This window comes from Tursiops truncatus, chromosome 16 (assembly GCF_011762595.2).
Source record: "Tursiops truncatus isolate mTurTru1 chromosome 16, mTurTru1.mat.Y, whole genome shotgun sequence".
NCBI classification, from domain to species: Eukaryota; Metazoa; Chordata; class Mammalia; order Artiodactyla; family Delphinidae; genus Tursiops; species Tursiops truncatus.
In genome coordinates, this window is record NC_047049.1 from 76550172 (window position 1) to 76575264 (window position 25093).

A 25093-nucleotide genomic window follows, 5' to 3' on the forward strand; every position below is an offset into this window, starting at 1 on the left:
TGGGATCTTCCCGGACCAGGGATTGAACCCGTGTCCCCTGCATTGGCAGGTGGATTCTTAACCACTGCGCCACCAGGGAAGTGCCTGAAATTCTTATATTAAGTTCACTTTTATTTGGGTTTGTATGGATTTGTTGTAATATTCTCTATGTTTGAAATTTTTCTTAATAAAATGGAAAAAGAAGTGTATAATGTATGATATAATACTGAGATCTGGGAAGTAGGATGGGAAGGAGCTTTAATTTTTTACTTCATATAATGTATTTCTATTTTACAAGGATAATATATTATACTTTATAATTAAAACAGTTACAAATATATTAAGTAAAAAATAAGCTCAGAATCACCTGATACCTTCTGTAATGTTTTGATGAGCTTTTGTTATTTCATTTTTGGCACCTAAGCTTTTTGCATGAAAAAGTGACTAAGCTCCTTAGAGGATGAGAGCATGTCTTACAGGTTTTTGTGTCCTATTTAGTTCTTAACATATAGTATGTGTTCAGATAATATTTTTTGAACTGATGAGTGAATCTCTGCTCTCTAGTGGAGTTGAGATGTATAGTGTGATACGTTTTATGTTATAGTTAACCTAATGATTTCTCAAAAAGAAAGATTTGACAGAGTTGGTTTAAAATTAATGTCCCAAATAACTCCTTTGTTAGCATGGATTTTAAGTGTTATCTTGATGTTTCTCAATAATGTGTTTGGTAAAGAGACTAGGATGGTGTCAGTTGAGCTGGAAAGATGTAACGATTTTTTGCTGAACTGAAGTCTCTAATGTGTCTCAACCAAATGTGTTTATGTATCTTTTAGGTACAATGTGCTTGAGATAGCAGCAGACATACTAATTAAAGCAGAGATACTGAGTGAAAATGATCAGTTGTCGAATCAGGTGGTGGTGCACCTGCTGCCATTTATGGTCATCAACAATGATGATATGGAATCTGCTGAGACGAAAATGGCTATATATTTATCAAAATCAGGAATTTGCTCTCTGCATCCTTTATTAAGAGGCTGGAAAGAAGGTAAGAAATTCAGTTGCTTTTTAGAAAAAGTGAACAGGTGACACTTTAAAAAAAGATAACCATAATTAAAAATTGGCAGTGATTGTTATTTGAAATTGTTCATTGTGTTACATGCCAGCAAGATATTTTAAAACTTTTGCTAATATGGAAAGTATACAGTGAAAAGGACACTGACCCACTGAAGAATTCGTAATTTTATGAAAAGAAAAATAAAAAGCAAACCTTCATAGGAAAATTGTAAAACTTTTGCCTAAATTCATTACTTGACATGATATTTAGGTGAGTGTTAGTAACATAAGGGCCCTCTGGTGTTCAATTCCTTTTTTTTTTTTTAAACAGCTCTTGAAAATGTGATTAAAAGCACAAACTCAGGAGAACTAATTGGTGTAGCAAGTCAGAAGATGATTGAGTTGCTGGCTGACAATATAAATTCAGGGGATCCCTCTTCAATGTTAAAGATGGTAGGTATGTTGTCGAAGTCAACCCCCTGGGTTTCCTTCTCATAATCTTATTGGATCCTCAGTGTTTGCTTTACTAGATTCTTCTAGTTATTTTAAAATAACTTTTCCATTCTTGAGTACTTTGTTTTGTTTTAAAAACATAGTGTTTAGTATATTTTGCAGATTGTTTGAAATCCTTAACATTTTATGTAATTTATTTCATCCTGGTTGTATATTGGACCAGTAGGAATATAATGTCTACTTTTTAACCTTTTTTCCTCTCATTTAAAATATTGAAGTCATATTTTTTGTTAAAATAGCAAAATATCTAAAAGAGGAGAAATTTTCTTTTGCCTTAGTAAATCTTTTAAAGGCATAAAAACATCCAGTTGGCAAGTGCAGTTGTGTTTGTTGTAATTTCTGAAATTATTTATTTTTATGGTTACCCAGAAATCAATGCTTACTACTTTTTTAAGGTTTTATATTTATCATCTCACTCTAAATATGAAATACATGATACCTAGATATGCAGAGGTAGAAAAAATTGTTTTTATGCAAACCAAGAGCTACCATTCACGGAGTCTGTCTATTTTTCAAGGTGGAGGATTTAATAAGTGTTGGAGAAAAGGAGTCCTTTAGCCTGAAGCAGAAAGTGACTTTTCACGTGATCATGGCTGTACTTGTCTCCTGCTGTTCGTCTTTAAAAGAAACTCATTTTCCATTTGCGACAAGAGTCTTCAGTTTGTTGCAGAAAAAAATAAAGAAGCTCGAAAGTGTCATTACTACAGTGGTAAGGAGTGCAAACTCTCTGGAAAGTTGAATGTTAGAAAAGTGACTGCCTGGCCTGTTAATCGCAGCAGAACTGAAAATCGGGGGCTGAGATGCTGAGTCTTTGGATTCTAGGGGTGAAATGTGAGTCAGCCTTGGGTAGCAGTAGATAGTGGATTAGGTGCTGTCTTCCTTTTGCAAGAAATTTAATTGAATCATGGAATTTCACGTTTGTGGTGTTTGTGTCTGATAGTTGACTCTCCCCTGTATCATCTTTATTGGGTAAGTATCCAAGCTATACTTAACTACGTCTAGTGGTGAGGAATTCACTAGATATATTAGTGCTTGAATAAAGTATTGTTTCATTCTGTTGTTTACTAGAATAGATCTTTTGTATTATTTTAATTTGGATTTTGCCAGCATACTATTATCTTTGACAGTCTTACTAAGGAACATGTTTCAGTTGTTGATATTTTTACGAAACACCACACCTTGGGGTTATAGATTATTTCTTTTAATACCTGCCATGGAATAGTGTCTTGTATTTAATAGTGTCTTGATTTTATTTGTTTTCCAGACTTCAGAGGGTTCCTTGTTGTAGGAGATGCTCAACAAATCCCATCTTTTTGACGTTCACTTATACTCTCAGGATTTTATAAGTTCTGGTCATAGCCATTATAGCTAAATTTATGTAAACTTTAAGAGACTGAATCTTCATATTTTAAAAAATAGCCCAGGGAATTCCCTGGCAGTCCAGGGGTTAGGACTCGGCACTCTTTTACTGCCAGGGCCCAGGTTTGATCTCTGGTCGCAGAACTAAGATCCTGCAAGCCACATAGCGTGGCAAATAAATACATACGTACACACCCACATACCCAGATGAGCCCTTCTTAACTTCTTTCTTTATTTTTTGAAAGTGTGGTGACCCGGACTGTGTTTGTTCTCAGTGGTAAAGTGTGGACAAATCGAGTGTTTTATACACACGTAGATAACAGGTGGTTTTATATTTGATGCCCTTTCTGAGAGACCCGAGCATCTTTTCGGCAGTAGCAGCACTTTGAGCCAATGAAATCCCTCACTAGAGATATTATCTTAAAAGTCTGGCTTTGGGTTATTTTACTACCAAGTTATTATTCTGCGCTCACCTACATGGAGTCTCGTTTGTTGTTTTCCTGCACCATTTCTCATGCTTCCTTTTGGCGCTTGTAGTGTAACATCTAAACACCTTAACGTTTTGCTTCTTGTTTAGAATCATCTGCAAGTTTGGGGATTTGACCATGTACCTTCTTCAGATAAGCAGGAAAAGTATGAAATGAGAAAAGTCCCTTTAAGGATCTCTTGGAAATCCAGTACCTTATTTTTCTGTTTAGAAACGTGCCTACCCTTTATTTGACAAGGATAAATTACATGAATAACATTTGTTTTTAGAGATGATGTTTTAAGAAAACATAGATAAAATGAAGCCATGATGAACTTATTTGTGTCTTGTGAATAGTGATGGTTAGATCTCTTTAAAAATCTGATTAAAACTATTATTCCTCTCCCCACCCAAATACACATATAGACAAAATTTTGCATATTACCCAGTCATATAGCCATTGCAGTCCATCTGTATAACCCATGTTCAGAACCCCTTTAAACTTGTGCTATTTTTGCTTCCTTTAACATTTCAGGAGATCCCCTCAGAATGGAATTTTGAGCTGATGATGGACAGAGGGATACCATTGGAGCTGTGGGCACATTATGTAGAACAGCTCAAGACTGCCCGGAGGATTGCTGTGGAGGACACAGTTTTATTCGTGTTTTCACTGAAAAATTTTATTCATGCACTAAAGGCTCCTAAATCTTTTCCTAAAGGTAGAACAAGCTGTGAATCCTTTCAATGTGATACTATGGAAAACTGAGTTATTGATTCCACAACTTGTTCTTTGTCTTGAATGAGAAGTTCTCAGCGGTGTATTTGCATAAGTTTATGCACCGTTTCTCCTTCTCTTAACGTCCCCGTAGACGATACCTGGTGGAATCCTGAGCAGCTGAAAGAAGACAGCAGAGACTACTTGTGCTTGCTCATTGGGCTCTTCGAGCTGGTTCTCAGTGGTGCTGACACCGTCCATTTTCGGGTTCTGATGAAACTTTTCATGAAGGTACTAGCTCACCTTTTTCAGGCAGACTCTCCCCTTGAAGAAGATGTTGTAGATTCTTTGAGTTACGACAGTTTTTAATGAACATGAAAGTAGACTTTTAGACAGTGACGAGCGTGTGGTGATGGATGCAGACCCTGTAAAGCAGTGCTGATTCGTGACACCTGTCGGTAGGTTGGACGGAGACTGACATTGCTGCCGGCCTCCTCATGCGTTAGGCCTGCTCAGGTGTTTAGTAATCGCAATGGCCAGATATGTTCGGTTGGCTACTGTCATTACCAATGAGAAACTGCAGTTCAGAGAGGTGATTTAGGATATGCAGTCGCTCGGTGAAGAGATTTCATCACGGCACCGTGACCTCCGTGCTGCCACGCCCAGTGGTCAGTTCTTTGCTCTTGTCTTACCTGCCCTCTCGACAGCATTTGACACAGTTGACACTGCTCACTCCACCCTCACGGTACTTTCTTAGTGAGGCTTCCCGACATCACTTTTGTCTTGGTTTTCTGCCTGGCAACCTCATGCTTTCCATTGTTGTTAAATGTGTTCAAGTGCAAAATTATAGTGAGTCGTCTGAATTCTTTCACACCCTTCCCAGTCGGTTAAAGTACCAAGCAGAGAATAATTTTAAGTGACTAGACAAAGCAAAACGTTGCGATAAATTGTTTTCTGTAATTGTACACTAGTGGAAAGAGGATTTGGAACCAGCTTATGTGAGTAAAAATTAAATTACACTTCACTGTGTTTTGTTTTTAATTTAGGTACATCTAGAAGATGTTTTCCAGTTATTCAAGTTCTTTTCTGTTTTATGGACCTATGGTTCTAGCCTTTCAAATCCACTTAACTGCAGGGTGACAACAGTGCTGCAGACTCAAGCTCTTTATGTGGGCTTTGCAATGCTCTCTTCTCAGAAAGCTCAGTGTAAACATCAGCTGGCATCCGCATCTTCTCCAGGTACTACAAGTAGCATCGTTCCGTTCTGTCGTGACCAGATGGTAATTCTTTCTCCACGTGTGGTGTGTGAAGGTCGTAGTTTGGAGAATTTCTTTTTATTTTTTTTATTAGTGTGGGTGGATACTCTTTCTGTCTGTGTATGTATGTATTTGTGTGCGTATCTATTTTTGTGTATTTGTAGACTGTTTTTGGTTACTTCTGAGTATTGCTTTTAAGTTCTAAACGTCAGTGGCAAAATCTCACCAAAACAGATAATAAAAATGGCAGGTGGTTAATCATGGGTTTTTAATATCCATCTGTTCATTTTTTGAATAGTAACTGGGCTGTCTAGGGAAGCCAAACCATCATAATACAATTCAGCATTCAACTGATTAATTATTAAATTGGTCTCCATTCAAGCAACCCTCCTGGATTTATCTCTTTTATCAGGTATCTCTTTTATCAGGTTGGACGCTCACTAATGAAACACCCAAAAATAAAACTTCTGTTTTTATAAAGTAAATTGTAAATTTTGCAAAAGATGCAGAATTTCATAAAGTTGATAAATATGCTGTTGAGAAGTGGATTGACTTGCAAAGCTATTGACAAATGAGAGGATCTGTCAGAATTAGACCCTATAGTGATTGACGATGAGAAAGTTGATGAGGATGATGGAATCATTTAAGTATCAGAGGAATGAGAGTGGCCTGTGGAGAATTTGAACATGCTCTTGATTAAGGTTTTTATTCCCAAATCACTTGTTATAAATTTTCTATGAAAGCAAAGTGAATGATCATACATTTTCGCCAGAACAATTTCTCAATATTTATCTTTTATTAGCTCCTTGAAAGAGCACATAATTACAGTTGTAACCAAAATTTTGTTATATGTGAGATAGATATACAATTTTAAGTTTTACTTACACAATAAAATCCCACGAATGTAATTTTTTCTCCAGTACTTACTGAAATATTGCAGTCCCTTTTTAAGGTGGATTTACTTTTAAGAAGGTTTATTCAGGTTTTTCGGATGTGAATTTCCTGGACTTTTTTTTTTTTAACATCTTTATTGGACTATAATTGCTTTACAGTGTTGTGTTAGTTTCTGCTGTAAAGCAAAGTGAATCAGCTATATGTATACATATATCCCCATATCCGCTCCCTCTTGCGTCTCTCTCCCACCCTCCTTATCCCACCTCTCTAGGTGGTTGCAAAGCACCGAGCTGATCTCCCTGTGCTATGCAGCCGCTTCCCACTAGCTATCTATTTTACATTTGGTAGTGTATATATGTCCAGGCTACTCTCTCGCTTCGTCCCAGCTTGCCCTTCCCCCTCCCTGTGTCCTCAAGTCCATTCTCTACGTCTGTGTCTTTATTCCTGTCCTGCCCTTAGGTTCATCAGAACCTTTTTGTTTTTTAGATTCCATATATATGTGTTAGCATACGGTATTTGTTTTTCTCTTTCTGACTTACTTCACTCTGTATGACAGACTCTAGGTCCATCCACCTCACTACAAATAACTCAATTTTGTTTCTTTTTATGGCTGAGTATTCCATTATATATATGTGCCATATCTTCTTTATCCGTTCATCTGTTGATGGACACTTAGGTTGCTTCCATGTCCTGGATATTGTAAATAGTGCTGCAGTGAACATTGTGGTACATGACTCTTTTTGAATTATGGTTTTCTCAGGGTATATGTCCTGGGCATTTTTTAAACTATTAATAAATATAGAATTATATATATTTTTTAAATGTCTGCAGAATATTTTGTGTGAAGATACCATAGTTTATTAAAATAGTTATCTACTGTTAAACTTACGAGTTTTCAAAAAAACGAGTCATAAGTAGTTAGATTTTCTAATTAGGTGTGAAATGTGCTATCCTTTGGCATCAAAGGCAGTGGCTTTTGAGGAATATATGCCTCTTTGTACATAGCATGACCAAAGGACCTAACTTTTCCTCTGGTATTGCTGCAAGACGGGCTCCCTTTTTACCCCTGCTGTCTTGCCTTCTGTCACCTCCCCACTTCCTGAAGTACTTTTGCATTTATGCTGCCTAGATATGTCACAGTTACTCCACTGAAAACAGGAGAGATGCACTCTTCTTCATGGAAGCTCAAGGACCACTAGAGTCCCCCAGGGCCTCAAGTAGAGGGCTGCTTCCTCATTGCACCTGTCCTCAGAGCACTCCACTGTGAATCCACAGTGAGCTTCTAGCCATACCTTTTCCCTTAGGAGTCTAGGAAGTGTTGGCTGGTATTTGTTTTCATATATTTACAAGAAAATATTATGCTGTGCAAAAGAAAAAGGGTTTGCAATATTAATATAATTGTATGAGTTAACTTTTTGTCAGTGGCTTGGGAATCTAACCAGTTGTTTTACTTTCTTTGCAAATATGTATTCCAGCTCAGGCTTGCATAGAGCAAGTCTTTGCTAAATGAATAAGAATTTAACGTTTGTAAGCTGGAGGCTGCTGTTGGTTTGTTATGCCTTATCAATATAGTAAGTTTATCTACATGTTTAAAAGCAAAACTCAAGTATTCTTTTCAGCTTTTATGTAAAATATGCTATTTCAAATCTGAAAAAAATTAGTTGAGAGAATGAAGTCACATAGACTTTTAAGTGGAAGGACATACTTAACAGCTGATTGCTTAAATAATGTAGTTTAACCCACCTTGGGTTCCAGTTACTTACTTGAACATAGTAACCATAGTAGTTAGTACTTTGTTTTTGAATTTGGCTTTTTCTGAAAGCTCTGCCCCACTCTACTGGGAATTGTAGCAAACAGATACCTTGGCCTGATGCTGCCCTTTGTATGAATTCAACTTCTCAGCTGTTCATTTTTGGCTTTACTTCATAAATTAATGTCATGGAGACCAGGAAGGATTTCCAGCTTTCATATGACCTTCTTGGAAGAGTATGAAAGCTTATCACACTCTTCCTTAGCATTCCAGAAGTAGTGTATGTAGAATGGATCATTTCCAGCAAGATAAAAATCACCAAAATTTGCCCCAGTAAATAGTATGGAATAAAGCTTAAATAACTAATTACCATAAAAGGAATTTAGATGTCTCTTTACCCTGGAGACTTTTCTTCAAAAAACCCTGATTCACTTGATTTCTACCAGGTCCTTGAAGCCGGTTATTTCAGTGTTATTGAAGTGGGCAGGGCATAGAACCAAGGAAAACTTCCAGATTCTTTGTCTAAAACCAGCACAACATCCTTACAGATAAAAGGCGATGGCTGTATTTAATAATGATGCAAAAATTCTAAATAAAATACTTGCTGGGTCCAGCAACATTATTTTAGAAAATAAACATTCCCCCAGAGTTCATTCCAAAATACAAAGTTGGTTCAAAACAAGGTATTCTATTATATAACTGGCTAGAGAAAACCCATATAATCATGTCCAAAGATCTGAAAAGGCATGAGATAAAAATCAGTAATTACTCCTAATTAAGTGACAGCAGAGTAGGAGTAACATGATGAAAATACTTCTCAAATCAAAAGCTAGTATTTTTGCCACGTAATTGGCGAAACAGAAGCATTCCTGTTAAGTGCATCATTTTTACTGAACATGGTTCTAGAAGTATAGTTGGCAAAAATAGATACGTTTCAGATACTGATGAGATGTATGAAGGACAAAGCTGATATCCCAGATCTGTGGGGTTCTTAGGTTGACTGTTACATAGGACATCTGCTAGCCATTTGCAAACATTAAAGAAGCTTGACTCCAACCTTATTCTTTGGACAAAAATTTCACCTGAACTGAAGATTTCACATTAAAAAACACTTAGTTTTAGTGTTAGAAGAAAATATGGAATACTAGAGGTAGATACTTTTAAAACTCTTTTAGAGTGGGGAGCACCTTTCAAAGCAGCATGTAAAACTAGAAGAAAAATTCTTCTATAAAGCTATAAAATTTCGCGTCAAAAAGAAAGTGAAAACAAACATCTATTCAGGACAAAATATCTGCAAAGTGTCATGCACAGATGGGTTATTTCCTCTGCACTCTTGTGCAAGGATGTATGTACAGGGTGTTTGTTGCAGCAGTTTTAATGCCAAAAGACTAGAAACAATCTAAACTTTTACCAGTAAGGTAAAATCCAGTAACCAGTAAAGTAAAATACAATGGAGCATTTGTATACGGTTTTAAAAGGATACTTAACGTAGATATGTATGTACTTACATGGAAAACCTTTCCAGTATACATTGAGATGTGATAGCAGTTGGTGCCCAACAGGATATGTATGCTGTGGTCTCATTTGTGTGTTTTCAAAAGAATATAACAGAAAATGTCTAACACTTCTCTAGCATAGAAAACAAATAATTAAACAGTGACTGGTCTTCAGAGAGGGAGCTGGAGTTGAGAGGAAAACTTGCATCATGCACCCTTTGGTACTATTGAAGTTTTACACTGGTTCAGTGTTTTGAATCGTTACTTAAATTTTTTTCCCTTTGGTTTTAGTGGTGACATCTCTACTCGTTAATCTGGGAAGCCCCATAAAAGAAGTACGTAGGGCTGCCATTCATTGTCTCCAGGCCCTCAGCGGAGTGGCATCCCAGTTTCATCTGATCATAGATCATGTGGTTCCTAAAGCAGAGGAGATCACCTCAGATGCCACCTATGTTGCTCAGGTAAACTCAGTAGCAAAGAAGATTGAGAGTGTGTATGCCCGTGTGGACACATGAACCTTTTTCTCCTTTCTTGACATTCTGCTTTGCAGGGATTTTTTTTTTTTTTTTTTTTTTTTTTTTTGCGGTACGCGGGCCTCTTACTGTTGTGGTCTCTCCCGTTGCGGAGCACAGGCTCCGGACGTGCAGGCTCAGCGGCCGTGGCTCACGGGCCCAGCCGCTCCGCGGCATGTGGGATCTTCCCGGACCGGGGCACGAACCCGTGTCCCCTGCATCGGCAGGTGGACTCTCAACCACTGTGCCACCAGGGAAGCCCTGCAGGGATTTTTATTGACTAAGTCATTGAATTTAGAAATTGATATGTCAATGTCTGCACGTCTTTCTTCCCCCATTTTAAAAAGATAGCAATGCCATGTTTCATTTCTGCTATCTTTTTACTGGCTAAGAGGCCAGTGTTTAGCTTTTGATAGTAAGCTACCTGATGGGTAGTGATACCCTTTCCTATTAAGGGTATTGAAAATCATGAGCAGTGTCGCATCATTTGGGAAAGAATCTTCCATAAGTAGTACATGTAACTTTTTTTTTTGCAATCCGGTTTTCTTTTTTTGTATACTAGGATTTGGCTACTTTATTTGAGGAACTACAGAGAGAAAAGAAGCTGAAATCTCATCAGAAGTTGTCTGAAACTTTGAAAAACCTACTTTATTGTGTATATAGTTGCCCATCTTATATTGCAAAAGATTTGATGAAAGTACTTCAGGACGTCAGCAGTGAGGTATGTGCAGTTTAAGTGGGCTGTCCAATCCATGTGATGTTACTAAAGATTATTGTAACTGCTCACATGTGCGTAAGACTTTGTGAGAGTTGCATGTATACACTCAGATGTGAACATTTTATTAATTTGGGAGGGGGAAGAGTTGAGGTGGAGAAAAGAGATACAGGATACAAAAAGCAAGTATTAGTGAGTTTCTTTCCATTTTAAAATTGTGTGTTATCCCTGTCTCATCACTGATGTGATTTTAAATGAATTTTACAGTTACACAGGGAAAAACACTGGCGATGCACTGCTGAAAAACTGTCAGTTTTTGTTTGTTCTTCAGGTGAAAATCCTCCACAAAATAATATATTTGAACATAAAAGTCTGTGCACATTTCAAAATCATTTACTCATTTTTAAAATGTATGTGGCTGTACATTTTTCTGTGGGGAGAATCCAAAGCTTTCATTATGTTGTCAAGGAAGCCTGTGATTCAAAAGAAAGAGGTTGTGAATCACATGTTTGTGTGGTGGTTTGTGCTGGTACAGAAAAACTGCTTCTCATCCTTGTGTTCCAAAAACGCCCATGGACCTTACCGTTCTTGGACTCACTGCAACCTGAACTAAAAGAGGGATCAAATGGAGTAAAAGCCATTTGATTATATTGTCTTGTTGTAAGCAAACAGATGGCCTTTATCAGCCTGGTATAAACAAGGAATTGACAGTCTTGGTCTGTAAAAAACCAAGTAGTAAATATTTTAGGCTCTGTGGGCCATACAGAATGTGTTGCAGCCACTTAGCTCTGCCATTGTATTGCGAAAGCAGCCTCAGACAGTATGTAAACAAATGAGCATGCCTGTGTTTCAGTAAACAAAATTGACAAAAACAGATGGTCCTCTGGACTTGGCCTGCAAGCCGTAATTTGCTGACTCCTGGTTGAGTTATTAAAGACTTCAGATACATAATTTGAATTAATATTAATTACACAGCATTGGAAATGTAGTGTAGAAAAACTACAATTTATTTTTATAGTCCAAAACTTGAGTTTGTATTTCCTATTTTCAGAAAGTGTTAGGATGCTCACAGATTATTTTTCCTGTCATCTCTAAAGGGTTTGGAGCTTTTGACTGTTACAGACTGAACTGTCAGAGGGGACCTGGGTGCCTTAGTTGGATTAATAGCTATCCCTGTGTCTTAAGAGGTCATTATTTTATTGGTTTTTTTTCTCCAGGCTAAGCTTCCAGTCTTGCAGCATATCTTCGGATGTCTTTGTACAGCTAGCAAAGACTTGTATCCATATAGATAACTATTTACTAATAAATTTTCCAAACTTTAGATGGTACTTTCTCAGCTGTTGCCTGTGATTGAGCAACTGTTAGAAAAGATCCAGAAGGAGCCCACAGTTGTCCTGAAAGATGAGGTCATTGCTCTGCATCTCATTCTGGGAAAATATAATGAATATTCAGCTTCCCTTTTACATAAGGACCCGAAGAGTCTAGATATATTTATAAAAGCTGTGCACACAACAAAGGAACTTTACACAGGAATGCCAACCATTCAGATTACAGCCCTCGAAAAGGTCAGTGATTTCTGTCAGAAACTAAAACATGTTCAGGGTTTCAAAGATCTGTAATGTCTTACTTCAAGAAAATAGACTGGGCATATCTTAAAGGAATATGATATATTTGACCCATTTTGCAAAACTGAATGATGTACATGAGTCATTTAAACTGACAAAATGGAGACCAGTTTCACATTGTAAAAGAGAATGATAGAAAGATCATGTTTGGAATTGAAGTTTGTTCATTTATCTCAATTGCCCTTTTTTCTGCCTCTAGATTACGAAGCCATTTTTTGCAGCTATTTCGGATGAAAGGGTTCAGCAGAAGCTTTTGTGCACATTGTTTGATTTATTGGTGAACTGTAAAAACTCACATTGTGCTCAGACTGTTAGCAGTGTTTTTAAAGGGGTAAGTTGCAAACTTCCTGCCATTTGTTTATTGATGTTTACTCTCTTCCAAGTAATACCATGTTTAAGTTTCCTCCATTTTATAATGCTTTTAGGAAGTCAGATGTTCCCATTAACCAGAATCATGGAAAAGGAAGTCATAGAGAAAGTGCAAAATCAATGTTATAAGTCTTCATCATTATTTTATTATTATTATTTTTTGCGGTACGCGGGCCTGTCACTGTTGTGGCCTTTCCCGTTGCGGAGCATGGGCTCCGGACGCGCAGGCTCAGCGGCCATGGCTCACGGGCCCAGCTGCTCCGCGGCATGTGGGATCTTCCCGGACCGGGGCACGAACCCGTGTCCCCAGCATCGGCAGGCGGACTCTCAACTGCGCCACCAGGGAAGCCCCATCATTATTTTTATTGTATGAAATAATTAAAGTTTTGAACACGTAGGGTGTATGTTAGTTTGGATCTTACTCATATTAGGGAGGATCTCCCTCTTATGCAAGAACAGGAATGAATGGTGGCTTCATGTTCAGCTGGGTCGTGGATTATTCTGCTTGATTTAAATAGCTGTTTAATGACATATAGAATGGAATTGAGAATCTGCTCATTGGTTTATATGTATATTGAAACCTAGCTGTAGATCAGAATAACCACCTAGTTACTTAGTGTTTTGTTTTGTTGTGCTTTTTTAGGAAAATACTTTCACAAAAATAGATAATAGTGTGGTAAAGTCTTAGTATTCAGATTCTGCAGTTTTCAGAATTTTAACATAATTACTTAGATTTCTAAGATGAGTTAAGTGGAACAAATTAAGGCACAGAGCAGTGTACATAATATGCTCCTCTGTGAGTGTGTGTGTGTGTGTGTGTGTGTGTGTCTGTCTGTCTGTTTGTCTGTCTGTGTTTAATCGTTATAGAGCTGTTGGTATATGGAAAATTTCCCAAACAATACATAAGAAATTGTCAGTGATATTTGCCTTTGGGCATTGGACTGGGCTGTAGGGTTGTAGGGGGACAAAGTGGACAGAAACATGTTCATTGTATCTGTTTGAATAAACGTAAACTGCTCTAATTTTAACCCATGGAATCCTGTCATCACCCATTCTTCCTTCATATTCCAGATTTCCGTTAATGCTGAACAAGTCAGAATAGAACTGGAGCCACCAGATAAAACTAAGTCCTTAGGCACAATTCAGCAAACAAGGAGGCAGAAAATGCAGCAGAAGTAAGAGCCATGAATGCAGTGAGAACACTGTTGTCCCCTAGGCCTTGGATGTTTTGGAACCATTGTGATTTTTTGATACCCATCAATTGGGCATAATCGGATACAGTCATTTTTACTTATTAGCGTTGATAATGTTTACTCTTCTAACTTTTCGTCTTGTCTGTTTCCCAGAAAATCACAAGATCTAGAATCTGTTCAGGAAGTTGGCGGTTCTTACTGGCAAAGAGCAACCCTCATCCTAGAATTACTGCAGCACAAAAAGAAACTCAAAAGTCCTCAGATATTGATACCGACTCTTTTTAACCTGCTGTCAAGGTAATGACACTTGCCTTTGATCTGTGAGAGAATGAGATTCTAATTCTTGCCCATCTTATTTTATTTAACATTCTCTTTTCACATTCACTTCTTGCTTAGCTAGTCTGTAAAATAGAGCAAGTTGAATACTATAGTTGAAAGATTTAAAGAATGATTATAGGAACCCGTTGCCAGGGCCCGAAACTAACCTTCATCCTGTATCACGTAATAAATGAGCGCTTTCTCCGGCCTACTTTCCTTCCTCACTTTCAACACCATGTCCCCGGGGGCATCATTACTTGTATTTAAGGATATAGTGTGACACCCGCTGTATTTTTTAGGTGTGCGTTATTAGATAGCTATAGTGTATGCGTTGCATCGTGGATGTGTGCTCTCGTCCAAAAAGAAAGTAATTCCCAAGGTTGTCCTCTAAGGAGATTTAAAATAGGTTGATGGAAGGTGTGATAGAGAGGAGAGGTAATGTGACATAAGCGCCTGCCTGCACTAGGAGAATCAGAGTTAGAAATCTTACATCATGTTTATAGACTTGCTGTTTTTTGGGTTTTTTAATAAGTTTATTTATTTATTTTTGGCTGCGTTTGGTCTTTGTTGCTGCTCGCAGGCTTTCTGTAGATGTGTCTAGCAGGGGCTCTAGGCACGTGAGCTTCAGTAGTTGTGGCTTGTGGGCTTTAGAGCGCAGGCTCTAGACTTGATTTTTTTTTTTTTTTTTTTTTGCGGTACGCGGGGCCTCTCACTGTTGTGGCCTCCCCCACTGCGGAGCACAGGCTCCGGACGCGCAGGCTCAGCGGCCATGGCTCACGGGCCCAGCCGCTCCACGGCATGTGGGATCTTCCCGGACCGGGGCACGAACCCGTGTCCCCTGCATCGGCAGGCGGACTCTCAACCACTGCGCCACCAGGGAAGCCCTAGACTTGATGTTTAAATAATGTTAATATTTTATTAACATTAAATGTTTAATGTTAATGTTTTATTTTAAATTAAATGTTTATTTAATATATGTTCTGGACAGTGGTCATTAATGCAGCACTGAAATTGTACAACTCTTTCATTTCCCATCATTTCTCTTCCGGGCATCCTGAAGGTGTTTAGAGCCTTTGCCACCGGAGCAGGGAAGTATGGAATACACCAAACAGTTAATTCTAAGTTGTTTGCTTAACATCTGCCAAAAACTCTCTCCAGATGGCGGCAAAATACCAAAAGGTGTGTAATTTGTTGGAAGGAAAGGGGGGAAGGATTATCTACTCTGAGTATGAATGTACCTACCACTTAGAGACTTTTTATTTCTCGCCCTGTAGATGTTCTCGATGAGGAGAAGTTCAACGTGGAATTGATAGTTCAGTGCATCCGCGTTTCCGAGATGCCTCAGACCCATCACCATGCCCTTTTACTTTTGGGTACTGTTGCTGGAATATTTCCTGTAAGTGTTAATGATTTAAGACTTAAGCAGATATTTTTTCCCGTGGAAATGCGTAGGCCTGCACTGTTCTGAACTCAGTGGACATTCTGGGTCTTACAGCGCTGATGGGACTCTTGGCCCTGCTTCTTTAATAGCTGAGACAGTAAGCTGGTTGATCTTACTAAGCTTTGGTTCCCCTTTTTGTGAAGTGGAGAATAATAGTAACCTTCTTCGTAGGATTGTTGTGAGAACGGGATTGGATAATTTATTGTTAGCACTTAGCACGGTGCTAGGTGCAATGTAGCTGTCCAGTAAGTGGTGGTATTAGTGTTATTTGGAAAAAATCCCGTGAATCCTCAGGTAATCCTCACACAGCTTTCAACCAGTGACTTAAAATTAATTTGGCCATTTTTGTGTCTGTTTTGCACTTCATGTAACGTTTCCAAGGTTCATCCGTTTTGAAGCTTGAATCAGTATTCTTTTTATGGCTGGATAATATACCATTGTACGTGTATACCATATTTTGTTTATCATTAGTTTACGGACATTTAAGTTGTTTCCACTTTTTGGCTGTTAACAGTTACGCTGCTGTGAACACTCGTATACGAGATTTTATGTGAATATGTTTTCAGTATTTTCAATAGGAGTGGAATTGCTGGGTCATATGCCAACTTAACTTTCTGAGAAACTGTCAGACTATTTGCCAGAGCGTCTGTACCATTTTGTACCCACCAAGTAGTGTCTGAGGTTCTATGTCCCCACTCCCTCACAGCTGTTATTGTCTTACTATAGTCATCCTAGTGGGTATGAAGTGGTGTCTTCTGATTTGGATTTTGCATTTTCTTAATAATTGATACTGATCATCTTTTCATGTGCTTATTGACCGTTTGTTTATTTGTGGAGAAATGTCTTTGCGAATCCTTTGCCTATTTTTAATTTGAGTTATTTCTTTTTATTGCTGATTTTAATGAATCTTGATACTTGATGTGCTTAAAATGGAAAATATGGAAAAATGTGTTTCAGGATAAAGTTCTACACAACATCATGTCTATTTTTACATTTATGGGAGCCAATGTGATGCGTCTAGATGATACTTACAGTTTTCAAGTTATTAACAAGACAGTGAAAATGGTAATTCCAGCACTTATGCAGGTAAGCTGTCTTTCCACCATCATGGGTGTTATTTTTCTGATTTTTAAGATTTTACATAGCATGAAATTCAAGTAGTGGTAAATACATGACATGAAAAGCCTTTCTGAAATGCTCAGTTATTTATGCCCCTTAAATTTTAAAGTGGTGAAGCTAAGGAGTACTCTTGGAAATAATGTCTTTTCCGGAAATACCTGTAAACATGCCGAGCTGGTTCTGCTGTACTGCCAGTATAACTATACAAGTGCCTTAACATTCCTCTGACAAAGTGCATTTACATTTACCGTGTATCTCAGGACGTTGCGTCAGTTTGACAAGACCCCTGTGTAGGTCGATGAAATAGGAAGTTTTAGAGCAAATGTGTTAACATACAATTCAACAAACATTTACCAAGCATTCCCTTGAGAGCTCAGTACACAAAGAGATGAGTGAGACCTGGTCTCTGCCGGACTAGTCTCAGCAAGGAGTGAAGACTTTGAAACTAAAAAGTAGCCTTGCACATGAATGGGCATGGCTGTCCGCTTGCGTTTTCTGTTTACCCCCACTGTTGTCACTGTCTTTCCTCATGCTATTGACCATTTCAGCGATGACCATATCCAGCACCTCCTCCTTTTAATCTTGGTACAAGGTTGGTATTCTCTGTCCAGCAAGTTAGCCACTACAGGAGACGTATATAAAAAGGAAAATAACGATATGCGTTAATATGGTATATGCCAGTGGTATTTGATAAACACTGAAGAGTTCAGGATAGGGGAAGGTCCATGTGGGCCAGGATGACCACACAGACTTTATTAAGAAGTGGACTTTGAATGGGTCTGAAGAGGAGATAGGATTTGCCCCCTGAAAGGGCAGGCAGTCCCGGCCTGGGGGTGGTGTGCGCAGTGTGTGTGAGGGACATGGAGAGCCGAAGGGGGTGGAAGTAGGGGCACCGGGCTAGCCGTTTGTGCAGGTGTCTGTTCCTTCATCCTTTCATCCATTAGGCTGTTATCTTCTGAGTACCCACACCAGGTGGTTTGAACTTCATTCTGAAAGCAGCAGGGAGCTGATGGCCTTGCCACACTCTGCTCTTCAGGTGAAACCGTTCTCGAGGCACAACTCAAATCCTGCTTGGTTTTTGCAGGACGGCCCGAGAGCAGCCTTGCTCTCAGGGCCCGTCTTTGGCATCTGCCATCTAGTGCCTCCTGTTAACCTTTTCACAAGTGTGTTGTGTCTCGTGGAGATGATACATCTCCTTTGGGGAAGTGCTCACGCCGTGCACTTCCTAGTCCCCTCAGGGCCACAGAGTGCCGAGGACATAATCTATATGTGCTCCTTGAATACTTACCGATTGGTCTTTGATTATTAGAATTCCTTTGATAACTTTTTGGGGGCACATCTGAAGGCCTTTTCGTGTCTGCTCATAACTTGTCTCTCGGAGGGTTATTTGCTTCTACTCAGTGTCCCTGCTTGCTGTCCTGCAGTCTGATGGTGGCGACTCTGCAGAAGTCACGAGGAACGTGGAGGGCATCGTGGTCAAGATCATGAACGTGTTTGTAGACGCGCTGCCCCACGTGCCCGAGCACAGGCGCCTGCCTGTCCTCGTCCAGCTTGTTGGCACCCTGGGCGCAGAGAGATTCCTCTGGGTTCTCCTCCTCCTGCTGTTTGAACAGTATGTCACCAAAACAGTGCTGGTGGCTGCCTTCGGAGAAAAGGTCAGAGCGTAGGGCGCGGTGACAAGGAAAAACGGGGGGTGTTTCACACAGATTTTGTGTTACTTTGCACTTTAAACGTGGGGCTGGTGGTGCTTAGTGTGCACTACTTAACGGTGTGTGCTCAGAAGGGCTCTTAAAGGTGTTTCTAGCATTCTCTGAAATTGCTTCCAGAGCCTGAGCCACTGAATACCCTCAGGAGCAACAGGGCTTCTCCTGAGGGCGACTTGACTTTTCTAAGAAACTAGGCTGGTGCCGTGCTGGGTGGGTGTATTTTAATTAAGCCCCAAAGAGGACAGCTGTACAGGAATTAAGCTGTGTCCTGAACATGGTGTTGAAGCCTTTTAGGGGGCAGGGGAGGAGGGTCGGTGTCACTGAAGTCAGTGAGATGCAGGTGACAGTTTTGAAGAGCCCTGTTTTGAAGAGAGATGAGGGCAGAAGTTACACGTCCAGGGCTGTTTTTAAATGGCTTCTTAGACGTGGGATCCAGGAATAGATCTAGAGCCTACTCCAAGTAGAGTAATATGTTCATTTCCGCCAGATATCATAATGCAGTTTATCCTGGAATTATGCCTCATAATTGGCTTTTTTATGTAAGAAGCTCAGTACCTGATTCCTCTGGTCATACACGTGACCATAAGGAACAGCGTGGAGTGGCTTTCTGTGCGAAGAAGTACTTCTAAAACGTTTCCCTTATTTGTACCTACTAAGTAGCATAAATCGGAGAGGCGCAGTTTACGACCTGTTTCTCTCCTCTACACAGGATGCTGTTTTAGAGGCAGACACTGAATTTTGGATTTCAGTCTGTTGTGAATTTACTGTGCAGCATCAGATCCAAAGCTTGATGAATATCCTTGAGTACTTAATGAAGCTGCCAGAGGAAAAAGAAGGTGGGCATTAAGTCCGATGTTAATTACTGTTTAATCTGGAAGCTTGAGAGAGGCAGAAGGTAATGCAGCTTGTCTTCAGAACCCATGGTGCGTCCTTAGAAGGATTTTTTAAAGTTAGTAATTTTTATTCGAGTATACGGTTGTTATCTTCTCAAATGTTTATGGAAAACAGTAAGTGGGATTTCTGCTTGCTGTTCCTCACACGTTGACTTTCAGACCTCTGTGCCTCTGTGCCTCTGTGTGGGCTGTGGAGTGTTCCAAGTGTCTGGGATGAATTGATGGTAAAGTGACAGCAAGTTAGCAGCATCTTATTAGCTGTATCTTAGTTTCCCCTTAAAATGTGAAGCTTTTTTTTTTTGTTTTTTGTCCTCGCCGTGCGGCATGAGGGATCTTAGTTCCCCAACCAGGGATTGAACCTGGGCCACGGCAGTGAAAGTGCGGAGTCCTAACCACTGGCCCGCCAGGGAGTTCCCGTGAAGACCTTTATAAGAAGAAAAATAAAGCAGGTACCACAGCAGTGGTAACTAAATATGAAAATTTTATCACGTAGGGGTCTTGAAGAAAATTCCGCTAATTACAGCACCAATGAGGTTGGCTTAAGAAAGGGCTGACGTGTTGACTGTTCTTAGTTCTCTGCCCTTTGGAGCAGAACAGTGAGGTACATTAGAAAGAAGGGTCTGAAGACTCCGCAGGGGCTGTTGTCTGGGTGACCGGCCGTTTACCTTGTCTGCCCTGCTTGGCCCGGTTTGGGAGGGACAGAGCTGGGAGGCGCCGGTGAGCTGTGTGTGGTGACGTGCTGAGGACGAAGCCTTCATTCTGAGTCACTCTCTAGGACAGTGGTTTTTAAGTGGCCCACCACGGACCCCCAGCCATGGCACCCCAACCCCTTTCATATTTGATACATTTGAATGTGGGATTCTACAGAGTTTTAGGACAGACATCTGCAGCTTTTAGGGTTAAATGTTGAAGGCAAGGGATGACCCTCCTTTAGTCTGTTGTGGGCCATCAAAGTAAATGTCTCTGCAGCTTTGGAAATGGGGCATGAAGCCAGTTCAGACTCCTTTTGCAGTATCTTTGTCTTCTATTTATTTGTCTCAGTTACCTTATTTTTTGTTTGGTTGGTTTTGTCTTACATACTCTATTCTCAGGGCTGTTTGGGTACTTTCTTGGTAAATATACTCCTATCTTTCACTGATTTAGAAGAGGAAAAACTGGGTATAACAAATTATATATACACATGCATATGTATAATAATATACATGTTGTATATTATGTGTATAACAGAGTAACAGATTTCTCTCTAGAAATTGTATGCATTTGAATGTGGGATTCAAATTTGAATTCAGATTCAAATTACCCTGCTCATTATGTCTGTATCTCTGTACCAAAGAATCAGGTCGAAGATGAGTGAGGTCACTTGTTTTGTTGCTCTTTTTCAGAAACCCTTCCCATATCAGTATCTTACAAGAGCGAATCACAAGAAGAAATGCTCCAGGTTTTTAACATAGATGCTCACACTAGCAAGCAACTGCGGCATTTTAAATTTTTGTCAGTGTCCTTCATGTCTCAGCTCCTGGCTTCCAATAATTTTATCAGAAAGGTGAGATGTTCTTTCAATGTGTTTGCTTTTTCTGAAGGAACTGTGTTTTAGGCTAGTAAAAACAGCTCGGCAAGTCTCTCATGAAAACGTGAGGCATGCCTGTAATAGAAACAGGTAGTGCTCTTCACCTCAACATGAACACCCGTTGGGCACGATCTACCAAGACTGTATATACGTAAACCCTGTGGCTCAGCAGTTCTGTTCTCAAGTGGTATATACCCGCAGAAGTGTGTGAACATGTGCACCAAAAGACATCGACAAGAATGTTCGTGGTAGCATTGTTCATGGTGCCCAGAACTGGCCACAACCCAAGTGTCCATCATCAGTGGAGTGGACAGAGCGTCTCGTCATAGCTGGACGTGGGTGAACCTCAGTGACACACAGCTATCTGGTGACTCATCAGCATAACATCGAAGGAGAGAAGGCAGACACACAGGAATGCATCCTGTGATTCCGGTTGTATGAAGTTCAGAAACAGGCAAAGCACACCTGTGGTTTTAGATGTAACAACAGTTCTATCTTTGGGAAGGAGGAAGGGGCAGGGTCAAGTAGCGGAAGGATTCTGAGGTGCTGATAACATGCTGTTTCTTTACCCAAATATAGTGAGCTCTACACACATGATTCGTGCACCTTTCTGTTTGTGTGCTAAACTTTAAATTAGAGAGAAAGAAGGAAATACAGAAACAAAATGAAGAAATAAAGAAACAGGAGAATCCAGGGTCATGATCAGGAACGTAAGAATGGCTGAGCATTCAAATATCTGTATTCTGTTTCTGTTGTAATGCATGAACAGATCCGGGGGGAAACCTATGATCATTGAAATATTTAGAGAAAGAATTTAGTGAATCCAGCGCTTATTCTTGATTTCAGCAAAATAATCCTCACCACTGTGAGATGGACAGAACTTGTCAGCCTGATAAAGACATCCGTCAGAAGCCTGTGGTTTACAGCACACTTCATGATGAGACATTAACATGTGCCTGTTAAAGTCTGGAACAAAAGTGCCCTCTGTCACTATTCCTACTCAGCAAAAGAAATGAAGTGTAAGAATCAGAAAAAAAGAGACTTGATGAACTTGTAGAACTGGTAATTAGCTCAGCAAGCTCACTTGAGAGTGATCAGCGTAGACATTGCTCTGTGTCCAGCAGGCTTGCCGAGGACGGCGGTGCTTCCCAAGCACGTGGGCGGGTCAGCGTGATTGGACTTGAGAGTGATCAGCGTAGACATTGCTCTGTGTCCAGCAGGCTTGCCGAGGACGGCGGTGCTTCCCAAGCACGCGGGCGGGTCAGTGTGATTGGACTTGAGAGTGATCAGCGTAGACATTGCTCTGTGTCCAGCAGGCTTGCCGAGAACAGCGGTGCTTCCCAAGCACGCAGGCAGGTCAGTGTGACTGGACATCAGGCGGACACACCCATGCGATGTAAGAAACGTGCTCCATGGCTGGTAGCACCACATGGCAGTGGGGCGAGAAAAGGTCCAAGAACTAGAGCTGGCATGGTCTGTTTTCCAAGTGGGGGGAAGAAAGACTGATCTTACATATAAACAAAAGACAGTTTTAGGTGGATTAAAAACTTCAGTGTGAAAAGAATTACTTAGCACTTTGAGAAGAAAACCAAGGGAAAAACATCGTTGTACCTGGAGGGTGGAAAAGAATTTCTTAAGAACTTGAACCAAAAGCCACCATAAACAATGAAAAGAAAGCCACAGACTAAAAGAAGGGTATTGCTGTTTATAAATCAAGAAGTATCCGTTTCTGTTAGGACAACTGGCAAAGAATATGAATTCATTGAAGAGGAATCACAAATGGCCAATGTGACAAAACAACCTCCCTAGTAAGAAGGAAAATTCAGATTATAGAGGATACCACGATGTTATCAAACTGGCAGGAAGTTTAAAGTTGTTAATACAGGAAGTGGCAAGGCTGGGGGGACACGGTCATTTTTGTACAGTGATGGGTAGCAGGAGTTGGTACAGCCACTTCAGAAAGTGCGGGGCAGTGTCCATTCAAATTGAAGATGCTCACCCCTGCTATCTAGCAGTTTCCTTTCTCTATGAAAACTTGCCTAGATGCTCAAGGAGAAAGGTTCTTTTTTAGCACTGTTACTAAAGGGGGGAAAAAAGGGCCATAAAACTAAATATCTACCAAGAGAGGTGAATGAATAAATAAGTCGTGGTGCATGGAGAGGAATACTGTGTGCAGTTAAAACGTGAACTAGAACAACATAAGTTACCATAGATAGATCTCAAAAATCTAATATCATCAAGAAAGCATGTTGCCGGCTGATACGTACTCTTTGATAACATTCAGCCACAGATGCAAGTTTGTGGGGCTTGGGGTGGAAGGAGATTGGGATTAGGGAACGATACAGAGGGGACTACAGCCGTGTCCTTAAGTTTAATATCTTAAAATTAGTTATGGGCTAACGAAAGATTAGCACTTTAGAAAACTAATAGGTGTTAATCGTTTGCTGTATTTTTCTGAATCTTTGTAGTACTTTACAGATAGTTTGAATATCTATAGAATGTAATCAAAATAAGTGAAAAGACTAATTAAGGGAAATGGAGTTATTACAGTATGACGGGGTGATCTGGACCTGATTAAATTGTAATGTCAGAAAACACTGGGGAGTGAGTTGGTCGGTCTCTGATGTTTCATTGCACTTCAAATGATTTTTCATCATCGCTGTCATATTGTTCTAATGATGCCTTCTTTAAAAATTAGGTAGTTGAAAGTGGCGGTCCTCAGGTGTTGACAGGCCTTGAACAGAGGTATGTTACTTTTTAAAATTCGTATTTGGAAATAATTTCAAACTTTTAATCAAAAAGCTGGAAGAATAGTACACAAGACTCTCTTATGAGTCTCCTGTGTTTCAGGTTGCTGGAAATGGTTCTGGGCTACATTAATGCTGTAGCACAGTCCATGGAAAGAAACGCAGACAAGCTCACCGGGAAGTTTTGGCGAGCACTCCTCAGTAAAGCTTACGACCTGCTGGACAAGGTGGGTGTTTATTTCTCCCTGTCTTCTGTGTTTTGTTGCTGTTCTATGTCACCGTAAAGTTATTTAACAGAAAGTTTTACTTTAAGAGTAAACTTAGCAATAGCTTAACAGAAGGCAGTCCAGATTCTTCTTGGAAAAGAATCTCTTGATGACTGGAGATCATTTTATCTGGAAAACAGTTGTTTCCCTACCAATTATGAGAACATGTGCCTCAATAAATATGATGCTTTAAATATTGATTCATGTCCCGCTGTATAATGTTCGCTTTATTCAAGTGGAATAAAAGATACCTATTCAGTGGAGTTTCTAGTTCATCAGTAAAATCACTGGCCAAGACCACTGTTTAAGATCTAGCTGAATTGCTTAGCTCCATGGCATTGAGCAGTTCGCTTAGCGTGAGCATCCTTTTGTTGTTGTTTGATAAATGTGGTTAGTAATGCCTCCCTAAAAGGTTAGTCTAACAACTAGATAGTGAGTGAAAATGCCTCACACCTAGAAGGTGTGCAGCGAATGGAAGTCTGTCTTAAATGAGTCATCTTCCCTTTTGTATTTTTTATTTTCCTTTTTTATTAAATGTAAAACTGCTGTGTAGGTCAATGCCTTGCTGCCCACAGAAACCTTCATCCCTGTGATCAGAGGGCTGCTGGAGAACCCACTGCCCTCTGTTCGCCGGAAAGCTTTGGATCTTTTGAACAACAAATTACAGCAGAAAACCTCCTGGAAGAAGAAAATTGTAAGTGAAGACTGTGCTACAGACCCATTTCCCATTCTTTGCTTTATCAGAGCTGCATTTAACTGCTTGAAGTTTCTCCAGCGGTACAATTTAAATAAGTGTATTATTATCCAAATACAATGCTGTGATGCGTGTGTGTTTAAAATGTGATGCTAATTTTGATAGGAGCCACGTATATACGTGTCATAAGAGCTCTTAGAGTGGAATTGCACCCTCGCAGTATTCTTGCTGAATATGGACCATATGTTGCCTTAACCTTAGCACGATTCTAATCCTCTTTCACTCCACACGGGTAGGGTGCTTTATATACATACAGAATTGGTCACAAGCGCATGCGTCCATTTATCAGTAAATAAAGCAGATGGAGAAAAGGTCGCTTGTGTTTAATCGTGTGGCGCAGGACGTCTTGGTCTGATCTCCATTTAGGCAGAGTCTCAAGCAGTAAAA

At 39.8% G+C, this 25093-nt stretch overlaps 1 protein-coding gene across 5 annotated transcripts in view; it reads left to right on the forward strand.

The window, feature by feature from the left end:
* The window catches only part of HEATR1 (HEAT repeat containing 1), a 47173-nt gene that overhangs the window by 14393 nt on the left and 7687 nt on the right, over positions 1–25093 (forward strand). For all 5 annotated transcript variants that reach the window (XR_012326662.1, XM_019941502.3, XM_033842003.2 and 2 more), the window contains 21 exons: positions 813–1024; positions 1364–1485; positions 2063–2254; positions 3906–4089; positions 4240–4376; positions 5132–5324; positions 9773–9942; positions 10556–10714; positions 12031–12273; positions 12533–12664; positions 13774–13877; positions 14049–14192; positions 15274–15392; positions 15488–15609; positions 16612–16740; positions 18198–18428; positions 19189–19315; positions 20755–20915; positions 23638–23684; positions 23790–23913; positions 24506–24646. Coding sequence is in view for 4 of the 5 variants with exons in the window: in XM_019941502.3 (XP_019797061.2) it covers positions 813–1024; positions 1364–1485; positions 2063–2254; positions 3906–4089; positions 4240–4376; positions 5132–5324; positions 9773–9942; positions 10556–10714; positions 12031–12273; positions 12533–12664; positions 13774–13877; positions 14049–14192; positions 15274–15392; positions 15488–15609; positions 16612–16740; positions 18198–18428; positions 19189–19315; positions 20755–20915; positions 23638–23684; positions 23790–23913; positions 24506–24646 (3193 nt within the window). In the remaining variant the exon portion in view is untranslated. The remainder of the gene's footprint in view (positions 1–812; positions 1025–1363; positions 1486–2062; positions 2255–3905; positions 4090–4239; positions 4377–5131; positions 5325–9772; positions 9943–10555; positions 10715–12030; positions 12274–12532; positions 12665–13773; positions 13878–14048; positions 14193–15273; positions 15393–15487; positions 15610–16611; positions 16741–18197; positions 18429–19188; positions 19316–20754; positions 20916–23637; positions 23685–23789; positions 23914–24505; positions 24647–25093) is intronic.